Source organism: Castor canadensis, chromosome 8, assembly GCF_047511655.1.
Source record: "Castor canadensis chromosome 8, mCasCan1.hap1v2, whole genome shotgun sequence".
Classification (NCBI taxonomy): Eukaryota; Metazoa; Chordata; class Mammalia; order Rodentia; family Castoridae; genus Castor; species Castor canadensis.
This window is the reverse complement of record NC_133393.1, coordinates 90638709-90660619: the sequence shown is the minus strand read 5'-3', so window position 1 is coordinate 90660619 and position 21911 is coordinate 90638709. Positions and strand designations below refer to the sequence as shown.

The 21911-nt window shown below is 45.0% G+C and overlaps 3 protein-coding genes across 8 annotated transcripts in view; 2 read left to right on the top strand and 1 right to left on the bottom strand.

Moving 5' to 3' along the window:
- The first annotated feature begins 1421 nt into the window (after nt 1–1421).
- On the top strand, nt 1422–11851 carry Nfe2 (nuclear factor, erythroid 2). Of its 2 annotated transcripts, none has more exons than XM_020164079.2 (3): nt 1422–1727; nt 6140–6309; nt 7454–11851. In XM_020164079.2, exons 2-3 carry the CDS (start codon nt 6196–6198, stop codon nt 8459–8461), a joined length of 1122 nt encoding a protein of 373 aa, XP_020019668.1. In that variant the 5' UTR covers nt 1422–1727; nt 6140–6195; the 3' UTR covers nt 8462–11851. The 2 variants fall into 2 exon arrangements, with proteins under 2 accessions (XP_020019668.1, XP_020019669.1); XM_020164080.2 differs by lacking the exon at nt 1422–1727 and adding an exon at nt 4235–4582.
- On the bottom strand, nt 10786–17142 carry Hnrnpa1 (heterogeneous nuclear ribonucleoprotein A1). Of its 3 annotated transcripts, XR_002212420.2 has the most exons (12): nt 16985–17142; nt 16312–16428; nt 15899–16045; nt 15523–15733; nt 15341–15433; nt 15164–15256; nt 14941–15015; nt 14579–14737; nt 13863–14018; nt 13512–13574; nt 11109–11178; nt 10786–10923 (listed from the first exon to the last, which is right to left on the bottom strand). XR_002212420.2 is itself a non-coding variant. In XM_020164076.2 (11 exons), the coding sequence occupies exons 1-10, from the start codon at nt 16997–16999 to the stop codon at nt 13519–13521; spliced, it is 1122 nt and encodes a 373-aa protein (XP_020019665.1). In that variant the 5' UTR covers nt 17000–17142; the 3' UTR covers nt 12588–13280; nt 13512–13518. The 3 variants fall into 3 exon arrangements, 2 of the variants coding, with proteins under 2 accessions (XP_020019665.1, XP_020019667.1); XM_020164076.2 differs by lacking the exons at nt 10786–10923; nt 11109–11178 and adding an exon at nt 12588–13280; XM_020164078.2 differs by lacking the exons at nt 10786–10923; nt 11109–11178; nt 14579–14737 and adding an exon at nt 12588–13280.
- Nucleotides 17143–17614: 472 nt separating this feature from the next.
- The window catches only part of Cbx5 (chromobox 5), a 36052-nt gene continuing 31755 nt past the window's right edge, over nt 17615–21911 (top strand). For 2 of the 3 annotated variants that reach the window (XM_020164075.2, XM_020164074.2), the window contains exon 1: nt 17615–17771. The gene's annotated coding sequence lies outside the window, so the exon portion shown is untranslated. Of the gene's footprint in view, nt 17772–17977; nt 18111–21911 lie in introns of those variants that run through there. The other variant, XM_074083546.1, reaches the window with a different exon arrangement.

Sequence of the window (21911 nt, the reverse complement as noted above, 5' to 3'; positions counted from 1 at the left end):
TGCAAACGCAAGAGCTGTATCTGAATGCCCATGTATGTGACCCAGATTCATGCTCAGGTCATCAAGAGATCTGAGCCCACATGTAACATGCAGTAAAGTCATTGTCCTACATAAACCATGCACGAACAGTCGTGATCTCCTGGGATAGGGGCAGAATTCAAAGCATTCAATCATGGGTTTGGCATGGGCATTGATTAATTCCAGCACACACAAGCTTGCACAGGAGGCTCCTGTGGTATCAGCATCGCCTCTTTACCTGCTTGATTGTGTTGCTGGGTTGTGGGGGATTTGAGGGGAAAGCTGAGGGTGGCCAAGGCATTGGCATAGTGCTAAAGGGACACTTGGAAGACTTATAGCACTGTTGTTCATCAGCTGGGACAGAATATTTTCCATTATTTTAACTGTGAACACAGTCCTTTCAGATGAGTTGGCTGAATGCCAGTACTACCTTGGGGTGGTACCTGTCTGCTTTCCAGTTTAATTGGAAGAAAAGTTAGAGGAAAAAAGTGTAAGCTGCAGCTGTAAAGACTGAAGCAAGACATATGAAGGACTTTCCTTAGAGCTGAAAGCTACTAAGAACTGGGAGGAAAGAAGACTCTCCTCCTAGTCTCTATAGAGAGAGAGCCGTTTGGCTTATGGATTGGACCATGCGGCTTGAAGGCAAAAGGATAAATGAAAGATTTTTGGAAGTAAGCACTGGCCTGACGCAGAGCTGCCTTGGATACTAGGGGGTGAACCTGATATTCTACACATGTCCTGGCCTGCCAAGGGTCCATGGCTGCTATATGGCTGTGGTTCATTGCCTGGAAGAAAGGACAGAGGACACTGGGGGTGGGGGGGGGGGAGGTCTTCTTTAAGGGAAGTGAATAACCTTCCAGCTGGGCAGCCCCTCACCCCAACCCCCTCACACATTGACAAGGAAAAAAAAAAAAAAAAGACTGACAAAGAAAGAAGCCTTTGTCCTAGGACATCTGAGGCTGAGGGGGAGGGGAGAAGGCTACAGGTGAAAGGACACATCAAAGCAGTGGGCAGCCCCTCCTCCCTAAAATCGCTCCCTTACCCTATTCCCAGAGCCTAGGCTTTCTTAAAGGAAGGCTGTGCCCTAAATGCCCACCTGCCTAAACAATTAGGAAGGTAGACACTTGGTCTTTAACCTTCAGCTGTCCTCCACCTTGTTATGACTCAGTTTCCCTGTCCCTAAACAGCCACGGGGACGAGAGACGCTGCAATCGATATAAAGTTTAGAGGCCCTTTTGGGGTGGACCGTTGGGTTGGAATTCATCACACGCACGGGAGAAATGCAGACCTAGCTGAGTTGAAAAGAAGGGCTGGGAGAGGCTGGGAGTCCTGGGTGCCCCCGCTGGCCGGGAGCAAGGCGGGGGCGGGGAGTGGGCAGAAACCACACCGGGCTCAAGTTTCCTCTCTTGGCCAGAAGGGGCAGGAGGAGAGGAGGGCCACGGGGAAAGGGGAGGGCTGGAGGAAGGACTGAGAACTCAGGCCGAGGGCTGCAGAGAGAAGTGCGGTGCGCCTGCCTCAGGGCTCCCGTCGCCCTGGCCCGCGGGAGCCTCCACACTCAGCGCTCAGCCATGACCCGGGGGCGGGGCTCGGCGTGCGCGGGTGCTCAGAGGTAGTAGGGCTCCTCGCCCTGGAGGTGTCAGCTCGGACTCAGCCTCCCAGAGACTACACTAGCAGCCTCATCTCCTCATCCTGCTTGGAATCTGCCACAGGTGCCTAAAAGGCGGGGGTGGGGGAGGGGTGGTCCCAATGGGATCCAAGGGGCAGACTGGGGAGGTGGAGGGAGGAAATAACCAACTTTGAGTATGTGTGTTGCTAAGAGACCTTCCTTGACTGCCCCTGGTTTAGGAATTTGACGTCTTTGGGAACTTCTCTGGGAGAAGACCTAGATGGCTTCTTGGGTGTTCTGGGATCTTTGTGGTGGAAGGCTGTGGATGGGGATCATTCAGTGGTCTCCTGAGGCATCCTTGAGGGTTTGGGGAGTGGCCAGGAGGAATCTTTCAACTGTTCCACTGCCTTGGGGGTATCCAATAGACTCCTAGATATATGGCACCACCCTTTCCCCTTCCATTTCACTCTTCCATTCTTCTGCCTTGTCCAGCCAGCTGGGAAGATTGGGGTGGAGGGAGAAAGGAGCCGAGGAATTGGAGACACGGGATATCTGGATGTCTGAGAAGTGTTGTTATAGTAAAATGGGGTGGTTGCAGAAGGGAGTTGGGTTCTTGCCTCCTATTGCCTCTCCCTTCTCTAGACTTAGGAGCCCAGCGGGAAGGGACAGGAAGGCATCCCAACCCCAGTATAGTTCCTTCAAAATGAATTCTTGGCTGCTGGGAAGGTAGGAGGCAGGGATGCTGGGGAAGAGAAGGGGGAGGTATCAGATCTGCTGGGGCAGGGAATCATTGGTACCAAAGAACTGGAGTTTGGGGTCTAGGGGATAGAATAATAGGATAGCAAAAACTTTTCCTGTTCTCTCCTATTCCCACAAACCATTTGAGACATGTATGTTCCCAGGGGACTGAATTTGTTTGTTCTGCTCAAATATTCCTTTTCTTCCCTTTTCATTCTGTATGTTTCTCTGTCTCACCCCCGTGAGCCCCTACTTCTTTGGGAGTTCTCCTGAATCTTGCTTTCCTGCCAACCCATACCCTCTTCATCCTTCCACCATCTGCATTGACACCTGGGGAGGTAGGGTAGTGTAGTCTCAGAGTAGGAACCCGGAGGCAAGCCCTGTTTCTATCACTCTCCTTCTCAAAGAAGAGTCCTGGGACAATAGAGGAGGCCACATGGCTTCTTCTCCCCAGCATCCCTCTCTAAATGATCCTGTATCTCTAAGCATAAAGCTCCAGATCATTCTGTGAGTACTGAATGACTGGTAAGATCTCAGGTTAGAGTGCTTGCCTAGCCTGCATAAGGTCCTAGGTTTGATCCCTTCCACTGGAAGAGAGAGAGAGAGAGAGAGAGAGAGAGAGAGAGAGAGAGAGAGGGAGAGAGAAAGAAAGGTATTTTTGGGTAGGACCATCAGGAGGTGAGGGAAGAGGATGGATTTTAGTCCCTGAAAATAGCTCCAGTTCTACCTAATCCACAGTTGAGGAATAAGAAAAGAATTGCTAGCCAGGCTAGCTACTCAGGCAGAGATCAGGAGGATTGTGGTTTGAAGCTAGCCTGGGCAAATAGTTCTCAAGACCCTATCTCAAAAAATCCTTTACAAAAAAAGGGCTGGTGGAGTGGCTCAAGGTGTAGGCTCTGAGTTCAAGCTCCAGTACTGCAAAAGAAAAAAGAAAAGGAATAGCTAACTCAGTGAAATATGGTGATTAGATGCAGGCTGAAAGATAAAAACAAACAACAACAACAAAAAGATATAGACTAAACTGTAAAGTGGGAGCTGCTAGTTGTAAAAGAAAAAGTACTCATGGATGCCTAGTCCACTTTCCCAGTTTCTGCACTTTCTATGGTATTCTGTTTGATCCACTTCTGACTATACCCTCCTTTTTGATCTAGCCCACTGGCTGCTACGTCAGGGGTCTGCTGAAAGAGAGGCTCCCAAGAACCAAAAGGGCCTATGCCTGGTTATAGACCTCCATCATCCCTGAACATCTAGGGAAAGCATCCTTCTTCTTCTTTCTCCCCCTGTGGCCTGGTGCAAATGTACTGCTGCACCAGCAAGCATGCTAGTCCAGAGGTTCTCCTCAACTCCCTGCACCCAGTCTTCTGCCTCCCCCTGCTCTCCTCCCATCTTCTCATCTTCCTATCCCTGGGAGAGGTAGAGACTGAGCTCTAGGTCTTTATGGGAAATGGCTGATATCTAGGCTCAGAGATAGGGGCCACCTGGGGCCCAGCCTCATCAGGGTCAAGAATTTGAAACTAGAAAAAACCTACAAAACATCTGCCAGTCTCCTTTCTGGTTTTGTGTTCTTCCCTGCAAATCCACACAATTGGGCAAGTTAGTGTTTCTTGAGATTGGCCTATTGCAGTAGAATCTCCAGGGCACTTGTTAAAATGCTGGTTCCTGGGTACCTGCACTATCAATTCATCAGTTCTAGGCAGCTTTCAGGAATCTGTTTTTACATGTACCCCAGGTGAATGTGGTGCACAATAAAGTTTGTGACTCTCTGGGCTAGATGCAGTCTATTTCCTCTCACAGCAATGAGGTTCTCTAATCCTGTTTCCATTTAATAGAGGAGACTATCAAGCAATTTGTCCAAACTTATGCACCTTGAAGGCTGGAGAATATGATCTCCTGCCTCTTAGGGTGGAATTTTTTTACAGCACCTTAGAGTGGGATGAGTGAAGAACTATGAGGCAAGAGTCATGGTCCCTGCCCTCAAACCCCTTCTCCATTCACTTTGCCTTTAGGCAATTTCCGCCAGAACCTGGGTGGGGAGGGAGGAGTTCCGGTGTTGAAATGGCATCCTGGACAGACATAAACACCCCACCCACTCTGCCCACTGGCCATGGCCTGTGCCTACACCAACTCCCAGCTTTGGGGATGGCAATATAGGGGGTGGAGGCAGGATTCAGGGAGATCCTCTTTGAAAGGATACTTTTTCCAGTGCCCACCAATTTTGTGGTAAGTCCAAGAGTGATTCCATGTTGAATGTCTGTGATGGGTCATCCTTGGCGTGTGTGATCTAAGGTCATGCAATTTGAGGTCATCCAGTTCTATCCTTTGTCCTGTAAGTTTCCTTTACTCCTAGCCTGCTTTCCTTTATTTATATGGTGGTGGTGGTTGTGTTTTCACATGCACGTGCAGTGTCTGGCCCTGAGAGATCAGGAGGCTTTTGTCCAATCTACCTGGAATGTCTCGTTGAAGACAAGAACAGATGCAGGGAGAGAAGGGTGTCAGGGAATAGGGAAATAGCATGAGGAAAGGGGCTGATAGAAAGGGGAAGATAAAGGAATGGGTGACAGTGCTAAGAACTCTCAGCTGTCCATGCAGAAAGGGATCTCCAAGTTCAACTTGTCCATCTCCCTGGTTTTATAAATGAGGAAACAGGTGAAAAGCAGAGAGATGGCTTGCCCAACATCACACTACTGTGTTGTAGCAGAGCTGCAGCTAGAGCCCAGATCAAAAGAAGGGGGGCAGAAGGGGTGGATGTATTCAAGGTCCTAAAGAGAGATAGTCCAGAAGAAGAGAAAAGGGACTGAGACTCCACAGAAAAAACTGACTGAGGCAGACTGCCAATAGAGATGTGGAGTATAGAGAGCTAGAGGTGCAGGTAGAAGGTATCTGGTAGGCATTATAAGCTAGTAGAATCTCATTCTGCCATTTGTCAGCTTGGGCCTCAGTTTCTGAATAGACTTTACAGTATTTTTGTGAAAACTGATCTCATAAACTAATACTTAGAAAACACCAGCACAGTTCTTGACAAGTTCTTAATAAGTTTTTGATATGGTTGTTATATTTCCTTGATGCCTGGAGGAAAGATGCCTGGTTGGGGTATGTCTAAGATGCCTCTGTGGAGCACAGGGTAGAGGTCCAGTTCTCTGGAGCCCATTCCTCCTCTGTCTCTACTGCGTGCAGCTGATAAAGTTCCTATCTGGCCCAGGCAGGGAAGCCCAGGGTGAGGATAGGAGGAGAGGGCAGGGCTGCTATCAACACCAGGCCTGGGTCATATCTCAGAGAAGGGGAGGGGCTATCTGCTTAGTATTTCCCATAACCCGCTCCTTAGGGATCCCCAACTACTCACTCTCATCTTGGGAAGAAAAGACTGAGACCCTAACAGTACACAGGAGGAAAGCAAGGATGACTTCTAATGTTTTTCTCTCAAACAGAAAACAAAACTAACTAACCCAAACAAATAAACAAAAAACCTCAGAAGATCTGACTCTGTCTCTGTGCAGGAACACAGTTTTGGAGAGTAAGAAGCAAGCAAATAATCTGAAAAAAGGGTAATGACCCACTAGGTTCCCAAAGAAACTGACCATGGCCTGGCTGCAGGAAGTAGAGACCATACCACAAAAGAAGACTTTCCAGTTTAAAGGGTTAATTGGTGGGCCCAGCACGAGTAAGGGGCAGAGGTCTTTCTTTCCCTCAGATGAAGGTGGAGGAGCCCCTCCACGGTGGCAGGACAGACTTGCTGACAGTAGCAGGAGCAGTTCTAACACTTTTCCTCCTTTGACACAGGTTGCTGGGGCCCTTTGGGCTTTAGGGGAACCTGGACGCAATCCTGGCCCAGTAGGATGCCCCCGTGTCCTCCCCAGCAGAGCAGGAACAGGGTGACACAACTGCCCACTGTAGAGTTGGGCGAGATGGAACTGACTTGGCAAGAGATCATGTCTATCACTGAGCTGCAGGTAAGCAGGAAGGGGGAGGATGGAGAAGCAGGGAGTCTGGCCTGGATCAAAGCATGGGGTGGAGGAAACAGGGCTCATGGCTGGATATGTTGCAGACACTGGAAAATGAAATGTTGGAGTGTGTAGGAGGTATGGACAGAAACATTAAGAAATGTTGGGGAAAAGGGAGGTGTGGAGGAGCAGGGGAAAGGAGTGGTGGGGAAGAAAGGATCTGAGTGAGGTTGTAGGCTCTTCTCAGCAGCTTCTCTGCTCACTTCTCTACCTTTCCTCCTGCTCTGCCCTCCCTTTTGCCCTCTTCTCTTCTGATTTCCCTTTCCTCTAATCCTTCCCATCCTTCCTTATTTCCTTCCCCTGCCCTTAGCAACTGGGCCCCTATCCCCCAGGTAGCAGAGCAGTAGTTCAGGGGCCTTAGAAAGGGGAGTCAGACTGTGCTGGGGTCCTCTCCTGCATATTGGACAAAGGGGTGTCTGTTGGCCTAACAATGATGCCTTTGTCCCCAGCTGGGCTGGAACAGGGTGGCTCCCCTACATGGGTTGGGGGCCTTGTTTCCAGCATGTTCTCTCCTCACTGCACCTGACAGAGACAGAGGGACTGAAGAGATTGCAGAATTGTGTGGGTTCCCCAAGGTACTTCTTAGCCCCCAGCCTCGGCTTTGTACCTGCCCCCTTTCCCTCCAGGCCTGGCACCCTCAGGATCTGCCCTAGGCCCTCCTCCCACACAGCAGCTCCCTCTGCTGGGTACACAGGGCATGGCCAGGGACTGAACTTGACCCTTTGACCTAAATAACCACAGCAGGAAAGGGCTGGAGGGTCATCTTGGATAACAATGTCTCCTCTTCCTAAAGGAAATAAAGGAGTAGGGGCCATTTCAACCCAGTAAGAGCTGCTCCTGAGCAGGAGGTTCTGTAACTGTTACAGTGCTACGATGTTTTCTCTGAAGCCTGACCTCAGTGACTTTTATTCCTGCTTAAGCTGCTTTCTTGGAACAGCTGTGTCTCCACTTCCAATGATTTTTGGCACCCTTTCTGGTTCCTTGTTATTGTTCCATTGGTACTTTCAGAAGAACCTGGCTTGATCTTAACATAGAGCTAGCTGGTTTCTCTTCCTCAGTCTGTCTCCAACCCTCCTTGTGTCTTTCTTTGCAGGGTCTAAATGTTCCAAGTGAGCCATCATTTGAGCCCCAAGCCCCAACCCCATACCCTGGACCTTCACCAACTCCAGCTTACTGCCCCTGCTCAGTCCAGCCAGATGCAGGCTTCCCCCTTCCTCCTCCTCCTTATGAGCTCCCACTATCCACATCCCATGTCCCAGACCCCTCATTCTCTTATGATAACATGGCCATACCAGTGTCTAAGCCACTGACCCTCTCCGGCCTGCTCAGTGAGCCCCTGCCAGACCCCTTAGCCCTCCTGGACATTGGGCTACCAGTGGGGCCACCCAAGCCCCAAGAAGATCCAGAATCCGACTCAGGATTATCCCTCAACTACAGTGATGCTGAATCTCTTGAGCTGGAGGGGACAGAGGCTAGTCGGCGACGGAGCGAATATGTAGAGATGTACCCAGTGGAGTACCCTTACTCACTTATGCCCAGTTCCTTGGCCCACCCCAACTATACCTTGCCACCTGCTGAGACCCCTTTGGCATTGGAGCCCTCCTCAGGCCCTCCGAGGGCTAAGCCTGCTGCACGGGGGGAGGCAGGAAGTCGGGATGAGCGTCGTGCTTTGGCCATGAAGATCCCCTTCCCTACGGACAAGATCGTCAACTTGCCGGTAGATGACTTTAATGAGTTGTTGGCACGGTACCCACTGACAGAGAGCCAGTTGGCTCTAGTTAGGGACATCCGACGTCGGGGTAAGAACAAGGTGGCCGCCCAGAACTGTCGCAAGAGAAAGCTGGAAACCATTGTGCAGTTGGAGCGAGAGCTGGAGCGGCTAGGCAATGAAAGGGAGCGACTTCTCAGGGCCCGAGGGGAGGCAGACCGTACTCTGGAGGTCATGCGCCAACAGCTGGCAGAGCTGTACCGTGACATTTTCCAGCACCTTCGGGATGAATCAGGCAACAGCTACTCTCCTGATGAGTATGCTCTGCAACAGGCTGCAGATGGGGCCATCTTCCTGGTGCCCAGGGGGACAAAGATGGAGGCCACAGACTGAGCTGGCCCAGGGGGAGGGGACTGATGATGGGGATTTCCCTCATTCCTTTCTAATAAAGGTACTCCCCTAACCCCTAAGGCCCTGAGTCTGTAGAGAACAAGGGAAACCCTGATATTTGGAAGCTTCAAGATGTGTTCAATGAGGCTTGCCTTGAGGGCAGGAGAGGGATTTAGCTTTCCAGGCAACCTACCTCCACCTCTTGTCTAAGCTTTGGTCTATAAAGAGCTCAACAGAAATAGCTTTCCATGTAGTCTTCCTTTAGGGAAGATATGTGAGCACTCTTCAGAAATCACTGCTTGTTGGGTGTGGGGAGGAAATCCTGTTTATCTCAAGTACACACAAAATTTGGGCTTGAGTAGTGTGGAGGTCTACCCACCTTCATCCCACTTTTTAGTCAGGGGCTGTTAATAGAGCTGAGGAATCCCACACTCCCAGATGGTCCCCTATTCATGCCAGAGAACTGCAGAAGTTGGCTAGATCCTCTATGCAAGGTTAAAGTTTAGGTCTCACTTCTGTAATTGGAGCACAAAAGCCTAAAATGCCCATTAGGCCTTTTTCTAATATTCTCATGCTCACTTCTCAGCCCCGGTGGGTCCTGATAGGCCAGGGCTCTCAGAAGACAGCTGTTCATGACTGGAGTGTTTGATTAGACATCAAAATTTCAGAGTATTTCACACCTCCTCCACAGTGGAGTAAAATACTCCTGTACAATTTTATTTTTGTGGTGTTGTGGGTGGAACCCAAGGCTTCAAGAACGCTAGCCAAGGATGCCAGTGGTTCACGCCTGTAATCCCAGCTACTCAAGAGGCAGAGATCAGAAGGGTTGCAGTTTGAGGCAAATAGTTTACAATCCTGTTTCAAAAACACATCAAAAAACAGGGTTGGCGGAGTGGCTCAAGCCCTAAAAGTGCCTGCCTAGCCTTAAGTTCAAACCCCAGTGCTGCAAAAAAAAAGTTTTGCCAGGAGGATAGTGGTTCAAGGTCACCCAGGGCAAAGTTTCAAAAACACATCACAAAAAAGGAGCCCTTTATCACTGAGCTTTGTCCCAGCCCTTTCTGGTTGCTAGACAACCACTGCCCAATTCATGCTTGGACACTGAGTCCTTGAAGATCTACTTCCTCATAGAGAACTTTTCAGACTTGCATTTAAGTAAACCAAGTAGTCAAATACATGGCATGTAATAGGAATGTACTTTCTTAAAGACAGGGTCTATGTGGCTCAGACTGGCCCCAAACTTGACATTCTCTTGTTTCTGCCTCCTCCTCTTCCAAAGTGCTGGAAATATGAGCACATACCAACACTACTGGCTTTCAATTTAAAACTTTTGCGGTTCTGGAAAGTGAATCCAGGGCCTTACCCATAGCAGGCAAGTGCTCTACCACTGAAATTCCCAGCCCCTTCAGTTTTTCAGTAAGAAACATTTTAGCCAGCTGGACACTGGTGGTTCACCTGTAATCCTAGCTACTCAGGGAGCAAAGATCAAAGATCAGGAGGATCACAGTTCGAAGTTAGCCTATTTTGAAAAAAAAACATCTCACACACACAAAGACTGGTGGAGTGGCTCAAGGTGTAGACCTTGAGTGAAACCCCACTACTATAAAGGAACAAAACAAAACCCCCATATTTTAGCTAAGTGTGGCATCCTGTGTTGTTCTATCCTTTCAAGAGCTGTACAAGCAAATCTTTCCTAGCAAATTCAAGTTTTGAGCAAACAGACCTGACACTAACCTCTTCAAATAGGTGTGGCTCAAATGGTAGAGCGATGGCTTTGTAAACAGAGTTCAAACTTCAATTCTACCAAAGTTCACTTTTTAACTCCACCTGTGGCTCCTAGCTACTTGGGAGGCTGAGATCAGGAGGATCAAAGTCAGCCTACGCAAATAGTTCATGAGACAATCTCCAAAATAATCAGAGCAAAATGGACTAGAAGCCTATTTCAAGCAGTACAGCACCTGCTTTGCAATCATGAGGCAGAATTCAAAATCCCAGGACAGCATATATCTGTGACTAGGCCACATTATTCCTGATACCAATACCTTTCTCTATTTTCACCAAACCAAATTGAATGGGATAGTTTTGTGTATAGCAAGTGTTAGAACCACTTAAAGGAACTAATCATTTCGACACACGCTTTCATTTAAATTTTTTTTTAACCTTTAGGATCAAAGGAAACACACTGGCTAGGAATGAGTAAGGGGACTGTCTGCTTAATAAATTCAAGCTTACTGGCCAGTGTAACGATATCTACATTTTCTACTTCCAAATCTGTATAGGTACACAGTATCATTTACCTGTATCACAAAGGGAGACAAGGAAAACAAGAAGCAAAACTAAGTGCAGTTTATTTAAAAATCCATTCACAAAACTGAATGATTAGAGCTGCAGAGCAGCTAAAACCAACTACATGGCAGTGAGAATGAAGTATAGTGGCTCAGAATAAAGGTTGTCCTCACAAGGATGTCCTGCAAAAGGAAAAGAAACCATGAAGTGCATACATAAGCAGAGTGAAGGACTCTACAATTATATCCACTCTCATTAAGGGGGACACCCTGTTTTAACAATGGCTAACAATTGAACCAGATTATAAAACCTTTGGTTTTAAGTGTAGTAGGTCATTCTTTTTGGGAATGCAAATCACCAAACTTACCTTTTAGCCATGAACTTGGACCAAAGTTTTTTAAAAAAAGAGCTGAGAAGCCTGTAGTAGCAGTATCTCCCTAGAAAAGTAAACAACCTTTAGAACTAGATCTTTTGTGAGACCAAGTCCCAACTTCAAACTATTGCCCCCCCCACCTCCCCTCAATGACCCATCCACCCTCCCACCACTTGGGGGAAAGGATTCTAAAATTACTTTGAGCCATTATTTTAAGGAAATGGGTAAAAGAAATAATTAAAGGGCAAAAATATATCTATCTTTACAGAAATAAATTTTACATCTCCACTTCCTTCAATTGGGAGCCAATAAAAATAGGGTATCAATTAAGACAATCCATCTCCAGAAAAACTTAAGTTCAGCTTAACTGGACTAGTTTTGGCTCAATATATTAAGGAGAGAATGCAACAGAATACTGGATTTTTATATAGCTATACAGATGGAAGTAAAATCTGTTCTTACCTACCAGTATAGCAATAAAACCTTTTCTCCTGGTTCTGACTGCTAGTCCTAAGAGTCAGGTGTGCCTTACTCTTGTCTGCCTCCTTCCTTGCGATGGTCACTGAAACTTCACTCCCTCCTAGCTTTCATGGAGCGTGCCGTGGCCTGTCCCTGGCTTATCTGTACTCCACATACCACAAGTGTCTACTCTCAGCTGAAGAGTGTCTGAGCTCGGAGCCATTCGCGCTATACTTGCTAGCAGTTCCTAGTAGCTGAACATCTCCTGGATCTTTAAAGGCATTGTCACGAATCCTGAGGTATCTGCAAACTCCCTCAATAGTTACGGTTCCACCTGCTGTTGCAAACTCAGCCAGTATCATGTAACTATCAACCATACTTTCCCACCCTCCCCCCACCTCCCCCACCTCCCTCCGCCCTCCTCCCCAAACTTCCAAGTTACACACCCATGGGATGGAATATACAGTCCTATTGATAAACAAAGTATCTATGCTACTATGTACAATGGCACTAAAATTAAGGAGGCACCAAAGAGGCTTGAAATAATCTATGTACAAACAGTTATTGGGTATCAAAATTTTTGAATTCATTTTCCTATACAATTAACACTAGGATAATTGTGTGATCTTGTGCCATATTTAAAGGAAAACTGCAGTTAATGTGAAATTATGTAAAAATGTTTTTTTATTTCTAGTTCAATCTCCAAACTGGTTGGCTTATAATAAAACCTTAAGAGACCCACCCAACCATGACCCAGGAAAACTGCAATTTTCCTTTAATGTAAGCCTACTCTTAATTAAAATTCCTACTGATACTTGTAATTTAAAAAAGGTGCCTGAAAACACTTCTAATCTGTGGATTTAAGGGGGTGGTATTAACCAGCAGCTGGTTTCTATTCTCTGGCAGAGCTTTGAACTTGCATTGTGATAGAAACATTCAACATTCATCAAGGGGTAGTGTGTAGGGGAAAGTCCAAATCTCTGCCAGGCCCAAATCCATACAGTTGTCATTCCATTCAAGAGAATTAAATCGTTTATTGATTACACATGATAATGGATGATACACAAGCTTCATTCCCATCTATCATTTTATCTGGTACCATTATCCAATTTAGATATTGCATAGGATGTGCCAACAATTGCTTTTAACCAATAATTCAGTGACTTTTCTTGGGTGACCCTTTCAAGAAATTCCTAAGGTCACACTCTACACCAAGGTTTCTGAAGACAATGCTTCTCTCCACCCAAGCAGTTGCAAGTAAATTTCAAGTGGAACTTGGCATCACCCTGAAGGAATTCTAACTTTACACTGTTAGGAAGTTTACCAAGATGGCTTCAGAGTAGACTAACTTTACACAGCACATTTAAAAAAAAAAGACACATTTATTCAGCGTCATGATCAGACTATTACATTTAGCAATCAACAGCATGGGTGCAAAAAAAAAAAAAAAAAAAGTCTACATTAAAACCCTTTGTTGGAATGCTTTACACTTTCCACAGAACAGAAACTAAAATAACCTGTTATACAATTAGTCACAAATACAGTCCTCGAGTTTTTTGCCCATACACATGAGTATTGTCTAAAACATGTCTTCTTTGTAGCAGCTAGGCCCTGCCACCACTGTGCTTGGCTGAGTTCACAAATCTGTTGTAACCTGTAGCTTCCCTGTCACTTCTCTGGCTCTCCTCTCCTGCTAAGCTTTGTTTCCTGTTGAACAATATGGAATAAAGTTGTTAATCTAAACACATTAAGACTTAATGCTACAATCCAATAGCAAGTTGTTTCCCACAAATTTTGCTGATCTGAATATTAACTTAATAGCCACAATTTTACTGCAATTATAATGTTAACTATGTTGCACTGCTCAGCTATATTAGGGTTACTGGGTTTATCAGCAATTATAAAAAATTAAGTCACACAAAAAAGGTGTTTTCTTACCTGGCAATTAAAACCTTCTGCCGCTGCCATAGCTACTGCTGCTGCTGGAACCACCATAGCCACCTAAAATAAAACTTGTTTTTAAAGTTTTGGAAGTAACAATAGCAATGGCTTCTTATTTGAGGTTATAAAGCCCTAATTTAAGTTCAGATATTAGAATGAAGGATCAAAATGGCCCTTGCCATGTTTTTTCATGATTGCAAGCCACTTAAGTTTTCTTCTAAGATTTTAAGTTGTCAGCTTTTTATTGCACCCACCGCTCATACCACCTTGAAAAGCTAATTTACTCACTCCTCACTAGTACTAAATATAAATAACCCTCTATAACTATCCAAATTGCATATACTGTACCTTGGTTTCGTGGTTTAGCAAAGTATTGGCCTCCACCACCATAAGGGCCAGAGCTTCGGCCTCCAAAGTTTCCTCCCTTCATAGGTCCAAAATTTGAAGATTGATTGTTGTAATTGCCAAAGTCATTGTAGCTTCCACCACCTCCAAAATTGCTTCCTGGGAATGGAAAGAGGGCCTCTGTGTGTTACTTGGGGAAGATGAGTGATAGTGCTCAATTCTGTTCAGTAGCCTTCTGCCTGCCTTCCTCCCAAACTGGTAGCTCCAAATCTTTGTATTTCATTCTCTGGGCAAGGCATTCAGTTGAATAATCCAGCAGTTAAAAATCAACCTGAACTCTTCTGACAATTCAATTTTTCTTAGTGGCACTTGCAAGGATTCTTCAGTCTTGAAGGCCTTTATACACCCAAGGGTAGTGCAATAGTTTTGTTGGATGTATCAACTAAGTGCCTAAGATCCCAAAGGAATTTAGGTACTAAATCCTGCCATGATGCTAATTGATGCTAACTCAAATTGAAGACACTACTATCCACTTACTTATTTGGGAGTGAGGCGGCCCCAGCTTAAAGCTAGGAGGAGGTAGCACAACAAGCCTGATTTTAAGTGTACCATGCAGTATACCACACAATGCTTTAAAAGCTTCCAAATCCAACACAGGAATAAACTCTAAGAAACTAATCTAGCTATCAGACCAAATGCTTGGATCACTGGATACCTACCACTACCACCGCCAAAGCCGCCTCCGCCTCCTCCGTTGTTATAGCTGTCATAGCTGCCACTCCCGCCATAGCCACTGCCCTGGTTTCCATAACCCTGTCCACCACTTCCATAGCCTCTGCTTCCTCCAGAGTAACCAGGGCCGCCTCCTCCATAACCACCTACAAGAATACAATTCTTCTCAATAAGACAAAAGTATTTAACAATAAAAATCTGTGCAAGTGTAATGGCTAAAAGGCCTAACAGCATGCGTATTATGGGCCAAGTTGAGCTTATCATGCACTACAGTTTTAGTCTCTACTAGCCTATTCTAAAGGTACAAGATAATCAAAAATTTTACTTACACATTCCTTAAATAACTTACCATCATTACCAAATCCATTGTAGCCATCCCCACTGCCACCATATCCACCACCACCACGGCTACCACCAAAGCCACCTAAAAAAAAAACAAACAAACAAACAAAAAAACTTTGGAAATATAGGCCAGTAGTTACTAATGCAAGCTGAAAAAAAAAAAAAACAAAACCAAAAAATCTAGAAAAACTTAAGCCCCCAAATTTTAGCAAACCTTGCATAATACATACCTCGACCACTGAAGTTTCCTCCCCGACCAAAATTGTCATTGCCACCAAATCCACCTCCACGACCACCACCAAAGTTTCCAGAACCACTTCGACCTTAAAAGTTAAGTTTGAAAGTGTTAAACCATAGTTCCCAACATTTCAAATTTTACCTCAAATTTGTTTGAACAATAAATATACCTCTTTGGCTAGATGAAGCACTAGCCATCTCTTGTTTCGACAGGGCTTTCCTTACTTCACAGTTGTGGCCATTCACAGTATGGTATTTCTGAACTAAAAAAAAATTAAGACAAGTATCTTAGGATTTAGAACACCACGAGGATTCCGAAATCCTTAGGAAGAACCAATGATCTAATACTTACTGACAATCTTATCCACAGAATCATGGTCATCAAAAGTGACAAAAGCAAAGCCCCTTTTCTTTCCACTGCCTCGGTCTGTCATGATTTCTATCACTTCGATTTTTCCATACTGTTCAAAATAATCTCTCAGGTGATGTTCTTCAGTGTCTTCTTTAATGCCACCAACAAAAATCTTTTTCACAGTTAAGTGGGCACCCGGTCTTTGAGAATCCTAATTGAAGGGAAATCACTTCAGCTGTTTAAATAACCACCCCACATCAAAAGAATTGTTGAGTTTAAAACACTCCCAAATTTGAAGCATTCATTAGCAGCACACTACCAGATGACAATAATTTGGGGGTGGGTGGGTCCGGAAGGAGAACCTCCAGTTACTCACTTCTCTCGAGACAGCTCTTTTTGGTTCCACAACTCTTCCATCCACCTTATGTGGCCTTGCATTCATAGCTGCATCCACCTCCTCCACAGTGGCATAAGTGACAAATCCAAAGCCCCTGGAGCGCTTGGTGTTTGGATCTCTCATTACCTGAGAAGAGTGTTAATTCCATGATTACAGCCCAAACCTAGAAACTAATTTCATTTCTACGAAGACCAGCAGGAAACTTTACACAAGCCCTGTGTACAAAGCCCTTCAAGTTACACTATTAAACATGCAGCTCTAAAAGATAACGCCTCAGACACCTTTTCCAAATTATCCTATCAGCCACCTTCATAAAGCTTTCAGAGAACTACAGAAAGACAAGCCAAGGAACTGATCTGATTCTCGTGTCTATTGTCCCTCCCATGTCTTACCACACAGTCCGTGAGGGTTCCCCATTGCTCAAAATGGCTCCTCAGACTCTCATCGGTCGTTTCAAAGCTCAGCCCTCCGATGAAGAGCTTCCGCAGTTGTTCGGGCTCTTTAGGAGACTACAGTGAGGGTGAGGAGTAGAAGGAATCGTTTAGTGGCGGGTTATACCACGAAAAAGTTCCCATTTATGAAATGAAAAGCCATACACCAATATACAGCAGCACTTAATAAGTTCATACTGCAAAAAGCCACGTGCTCGTCTCCCCATCCCCGAAGGTGGTGTTGAGAACTGCCGAAGTCGAGTGCGCATGCGCCCCAATTTCACTCCGTACGCAGGCGCAACAAAGAGCTAGGCGGGAGGGCGCATCGCTAGAAAGACATCTAATCATTCTTTAGGAAACTCGCCCACGAGAATAAGTGAGTAACAGGCCACTTGTGCCCAGGAGTTTTCCCATGAATAACGAGCCAGACCTAGTAATAAAGTGGCTGGCGGATAGCAGCCGCATGGCGACGACGAAGACAAAATGGCGACCTGAACTTTGGGAGGAGTAGGCCCTGGCAGCGACCAAAGAAACTGCCGAAAACATTGATGCAAGCAACAAAACCAGGCTGCATCCTACCAAACTCAGTAGGAAGTGAAGCTGGAAATCAGGTTACAAGCCGCGAGTAACTCACCTCCGACTTAGACATAACGGCAGTGGGAAGAGAGACTTAAGCGATGCTTCCTCGGCCGCGTCCACGGACAGAAAGGAGTAAGCTAACGAACGTATCCGCCAGCCTACCTTCAGCATCGCCCTTTTATCCCGCCTCCTCGCTTTCGGCATTGGTAGACTCCGCCCCTTCCTAGCTCTGATTGGGTTTTTGAAATCCTTTCCCCGATTATTGGTCTATGTTGCGGCGCTGCTCTGAAACGTCATCCTTTTGGGCGGTCTACGTAATCTCCGCCCCATTGGTTCCCGAGCAATGTTATTCTTAAACAGTCTGGCTAGTCCACCGATCATTCATACTTGAATGGACCTAAGGTCTTTAAACTTTTTTAACTATCCACATCCTAACATTACATTCCATTCCCTTTGCAAAGCACGGTTAATGCTGCACATTAGAAAAGTAGCCTATGACTCTCTGCAACGTCCACTTATTGAGCGCATGTGTAGTAAAATGGCGAGTTTACGCAGGCGTATTAAGAAGTTCCGCCTGCTTGGAACACTTGAAATGGCGGGCGGGAGCGGGCAGTGAGTCTATGGCGCCTGCGTAGTGGCGGGAGTTGTGTCCCGTTTTGCGCAGGCGTTATGGGCGGAGAAAAGGTCCAGGCCCAGGATTGGTTGCGCAGGCGCAGGGAAGGGATCCGTTTTGGCGGGCGGTTGGCGTTGCGCAGAAGGCGGCGGTTGCGGAGGCTTGTGGTGCGGCCTCACCACAGAGGAACAGGGCAGACGTTAGTGTGAGTGATCATTCTCGATCTTGGGTAAGTGGCAGAGGGTCTTGTCTATCCATACGAGGTCTTGAATCGGCTCCAATTGGGCCCGTTATTGTGCGAAATGAATGGACTACGGGATGGTGGGGGGGGGGTAGTGAAGGGGCAGCGATGGATCAGGCCAACCAATAGAAGAACAGGGGGCGGGATGTTTTAATCCCTGCAGGTTCTTTGGAGCTGTGCAGCTAAAGAATTTGACTGGCGATTGTATAGGCCAATTGGGTCTTCCTTGAGCTGCCGACTGATCGGCCCTTGGGCCATCGGAACGTAGGAGGCCGGTTTTCCCCTCCTGAGCAGCATCTCACTGAGCCAATGAGGACGAAGCGCGCGGTAGGTTGGCCTCCTCCAAGAGGCAGCAGTTAGACTCCAGTGGGAATGGAGGAAACCTGGAGCCAGTAGATAGACAGGCTCTCCATAAGAGGGAAATCTTAGACTTGGAGTTGTGGAGGTGTGTAGTGGGATATTTTTTTCCTTTGATTTCTCTAACGAAGCCTTTAGGCTTCCTTCCCCATATACCTCCTTGTTAGGGAAAGCGTAAAGTTTCATTACATTCCAGCATCCACCACTTTAGGTTTGGGGAAGCAGGGGAGGGCATTAGACTTTGGGCATTCACTTTTTTAGAAAAACTGTTAAAATGTTGGAACGATTAGAATAACTCTGTGCTGTCATGGAAGGCATTCAAGAAAAACCTACATCTTAATGCATATTTCCGCGGTATGTTTATAGGACCACAAAAAGTTTTGGAAAGCTACACGTCAAAATGTTACTTCTAGGGACACAGTGGGAGGAGGCAGATTGGGTCTCTAATGTTTAGATCTTTGCAGAGCTAATTTGTCATTAAAATTAAATAAAAGATGAAATCAATTGTTGTCGTGTTTCCAGTCACCATGTACTTCTCACCATCCCTTTTTTCCTTTTCATTATTTATGTCTCCAATGCTTTTATCTCAGTCTCTTGTTCTCTGAGGAACTTTTCCTCCTATAAATGTATCTTTTTTTACACCGTTAAAGACTTCCTAAGCCCCTCTTCTGTTCTTTTGAGGATGTCTACCTTTTAATTAAAATGAGAGAGATATTTAAGGTATTAGGGACAGAAGTCTCATCCTCCTGGATCAGCATTTGTTGCCTTTTGATTAGACTTCCTTCTAAATGTATTTTACATGCAGTCGGTTTTCTGTTGGTAATGCCCACTCTTCTTATTCCAGGATTTTTTTGGGAAATATATAAATGTCATTTATTGGCAGTATCAGTGCTTATTGTTCACTGATTTACTTTATTAGGCTAAGTACTTAAATGCCAGTTATCAGCATATGATGAGTGTACATATGAAGTATTATGAAGTACATATGAAGATTAGAGACCTTTCTGACTTTGTACAAAAGACCAATGATCTTAGTGAAGCTTATAATGAACACACTACCGTGTTCACTGGCACTTATAAGAAGACAAGTGTATATTTTATAACTAGTTGAAAACCTATTTATAGAAGTGCTAATGCAGCTGCTGAGCTAAGAACTAAAGTGATACTAGGTATGAACATTCTTCTCTGGTGGGGAAATTTTAGTGGTAATTTTTCATTGAATTTCTGAGACTATCACACTGAAAACCCTAAGTAGCACAACTTAAAGCACTTGTGCTTAGACACTACTATTGCACTGTACCCAAAAGGACTGTTTAGTAACAATGAAAAGAACACATCTTCACTGGTCTACATGGCTAGTATGTAAACAGAATGTTCATTGGGGAAAGAGCGAGAAGTGATTGGATTTGTTGTGACTAGGAAAGTCCTAGAGAGCCTCAGCCCTTGGCAGTATTTCAGAAAAGAGAAAGGCTTGATAAAAAATACCTGAGAAAAACCAGTGAATCTTTTATTTATCGGTACTGTTTTTGTTGTTTTGTTTTTTGACAGGCCTTGGTCTGGAAGCATGGCTGAAGTGGTAGAGTTGCCTAGCACAAGTGCAAAGCCCTGAGTTCAAATCCCAGTACCACTAAAAGACAAAAAAAAAAAGACAGGGCCTCATGTAGCCCAGGCTTGCCTTGAACTCATTGGCAATCCTCATCCTGCCTCAGTTTCCTATGGTGCTAGGGATTGAAGCCATCAGGCCCTCATGCATGCTGAGTACAAGTTCTATCACTGAGGGCCCCCCCAGCCCCTCTTTTTTTATTTACTCTAGGTATTTTATGTAACCATATAGCATGATTTCCATGTCTTATTGGAATCACCCATTTCATAACTTGATAAAGCATTTTCTAGCTTTATTTTGTCCTTTTACTTGATTTTTTTTTTTTGTTCACATTCACCTTACCTGAATTGGGCCTAAAGCTGGACTATGGATATTGATCTTAAGAGTAATAAGTTACAGTGGTACATATCACTTGACTCAGTATGGCTGTTTACAGATTGTTATTCATGAACTTTATATTCTGGGCAATCATCTTTGTTCCTTGGCATAAACTTTGATTTTCCTTCCTTGCTCATAGAAGATGACTTTAACTCATAATTATGCTAATAGGAAGAAGTCTAGGTCATTCTGAGAAGTGTTGGCTTCTGCACAGTCCAAGGTACAGATTTGTTAGATTTCTGGAAGCCACTTGAAGCCACATATTCATTTCTGATGACAACTTTACACTTGGGCTGGCAGAACACCCACAGTGACAACTGCTGCCTATGTTTAGTCTGTCCAGGAGCTCAACCAGTTCATGTGTTTTCTGTAAAACCTACACTGTTCTTGTTAGCAGCTATGTAAATATTAGACCTCTCTTGAGTGTGTCTTCTTAGGTCTGCCAGTTTATTTTGGGGGAAATTGTATCCTGCCGTTGCCTCATTTTATCCTTTGAAATGAGAGATTAAAGGTCTTTAGACATTCTTTGAGTTACGTGAAGCACTTTTTTGTCTTGCTGTGTAATCAAAGCTGGCCTGGAGCTCACTGTTCAGCCCAGGTTCAGTAAATGGTTTTATGTATGTGTGGTTTATTGCTTTTTTGTTTTGGTTCTGGAGATTGGACCAGGGCCTTGAGCATGCTAAGTACATTCTCTTGCCTACTGAGTTGTACTCCCAGCCCCTAGTTTATGATCCTTACATGTTTACAGACTAGGGGTGTGGCTCAAGTGACATAGAGCACTTGCCTAGTATGCTGAAATTCCCAGTTCTGCCAAAAAGAATTACTTTTTTTTTTTTTTTTTTAACCTTGGCTCTTGTAATAACCCACTGCAGACTTGTTAACTTAAAACAACAGGACTTTATTCTCAGGATTCTGAAGACTAGAAGTCTGTAGTCCAGGGATTGAGACCCGTATGGGGGCTCCAAGGAAGAGTCTAGTTCTTTCTTCATCCAGCTTCTGGTAGTGGTCAGCATTCCTTGGTTTACAGCCTCATCTCCCTCTGCTCTGTTTTTCTCAATGTCTTGTCCTTTGTGTGTTTGTCTTAAAACTCCCTCTGCCACCTCCTATAAATATGTATATGATTTCATGTAAGATCCCACTTGAATGATAAATTTCTCTTCTCATCTTTTAATCTCATCTTTTGCTATATAAGATAATCACAGATTTGTGGGGTTGGGATATGACTCTCTTTTTGGAGGGGCCTCCATTCATACCAGTACACTCTGGTTTCCAAACCAGACCTAATTTAAAAAAAAAAAAGATTATGGTAGAGTACTTGCTAGGTCCTAAGTACAAACCCCACTACTGCCAAAAGACATATAAATAAATAAAAATAAAAGTGAATGAAAGATATAGGAGAAATAAAAGGCTCAGAAATCTGGATTCTTCTGCTATTTCTGCCTTTAGTGTGTCACATTGGGTGGGCTATTTGCCCTTTTTGGCTCATAGTTTCTGCATCTTAAATGGAAGGGATTGACTAAATGATAGCTAATAGGTTTCAAGACTAAAATTTATATTTTTTGCTATGCTGGTCCAATTGAACCCAGGGACTTGTACATGCTATGAAAATTGTACCACTGAGCTATACCCACGTTGTTGAAACTAAAACTTTTATGAAGTGACTCTAAGTTGTCTCGGAGATTGTTTTGTATCAATAGTTATAGATGTATAGTAGTAGTAGTTCATCCAAATAAACACTGTCAGGTTTTTCTACCTGAAATTAGGTCATGGACAGAGTAAAATTTTTCACG

Bases quoted from the DNA above. Each gene is read 5' to 3' on its own strand.
- Nfe2 (XM_020164079.2), top strand. From the start codon at position 6,196: ATGCCCCCGTGTCCTCCCCAGCAGAGCAGGAACAGGGTGACACAACTG. The intron at 6,310-7,453 runs GTAAGCAGGAAG...CTTTCTTTGCAG, and splicing joins TGTCTATCACTGAGCTGCAG to GGTCTAAATGTTCCAAGTGA.
- Hnrnpa1 (XM_020164076.2), bottom strand. The intron at 14,019-14,578 runs GTAGGTATCCAG...TTCCATTCCCAG, and splicing joins CGGCTTTGGCGGTGGTAGTG to GAAGCAATTTTGGAGGTGGT. The intron at 13,575-13,862 runs GTACAGTATATG...GTTTTATTTTAG, and splicing joins TGCTAAACCACGAAACCAAG to GTGGCTATGGTGGTTCCAGC.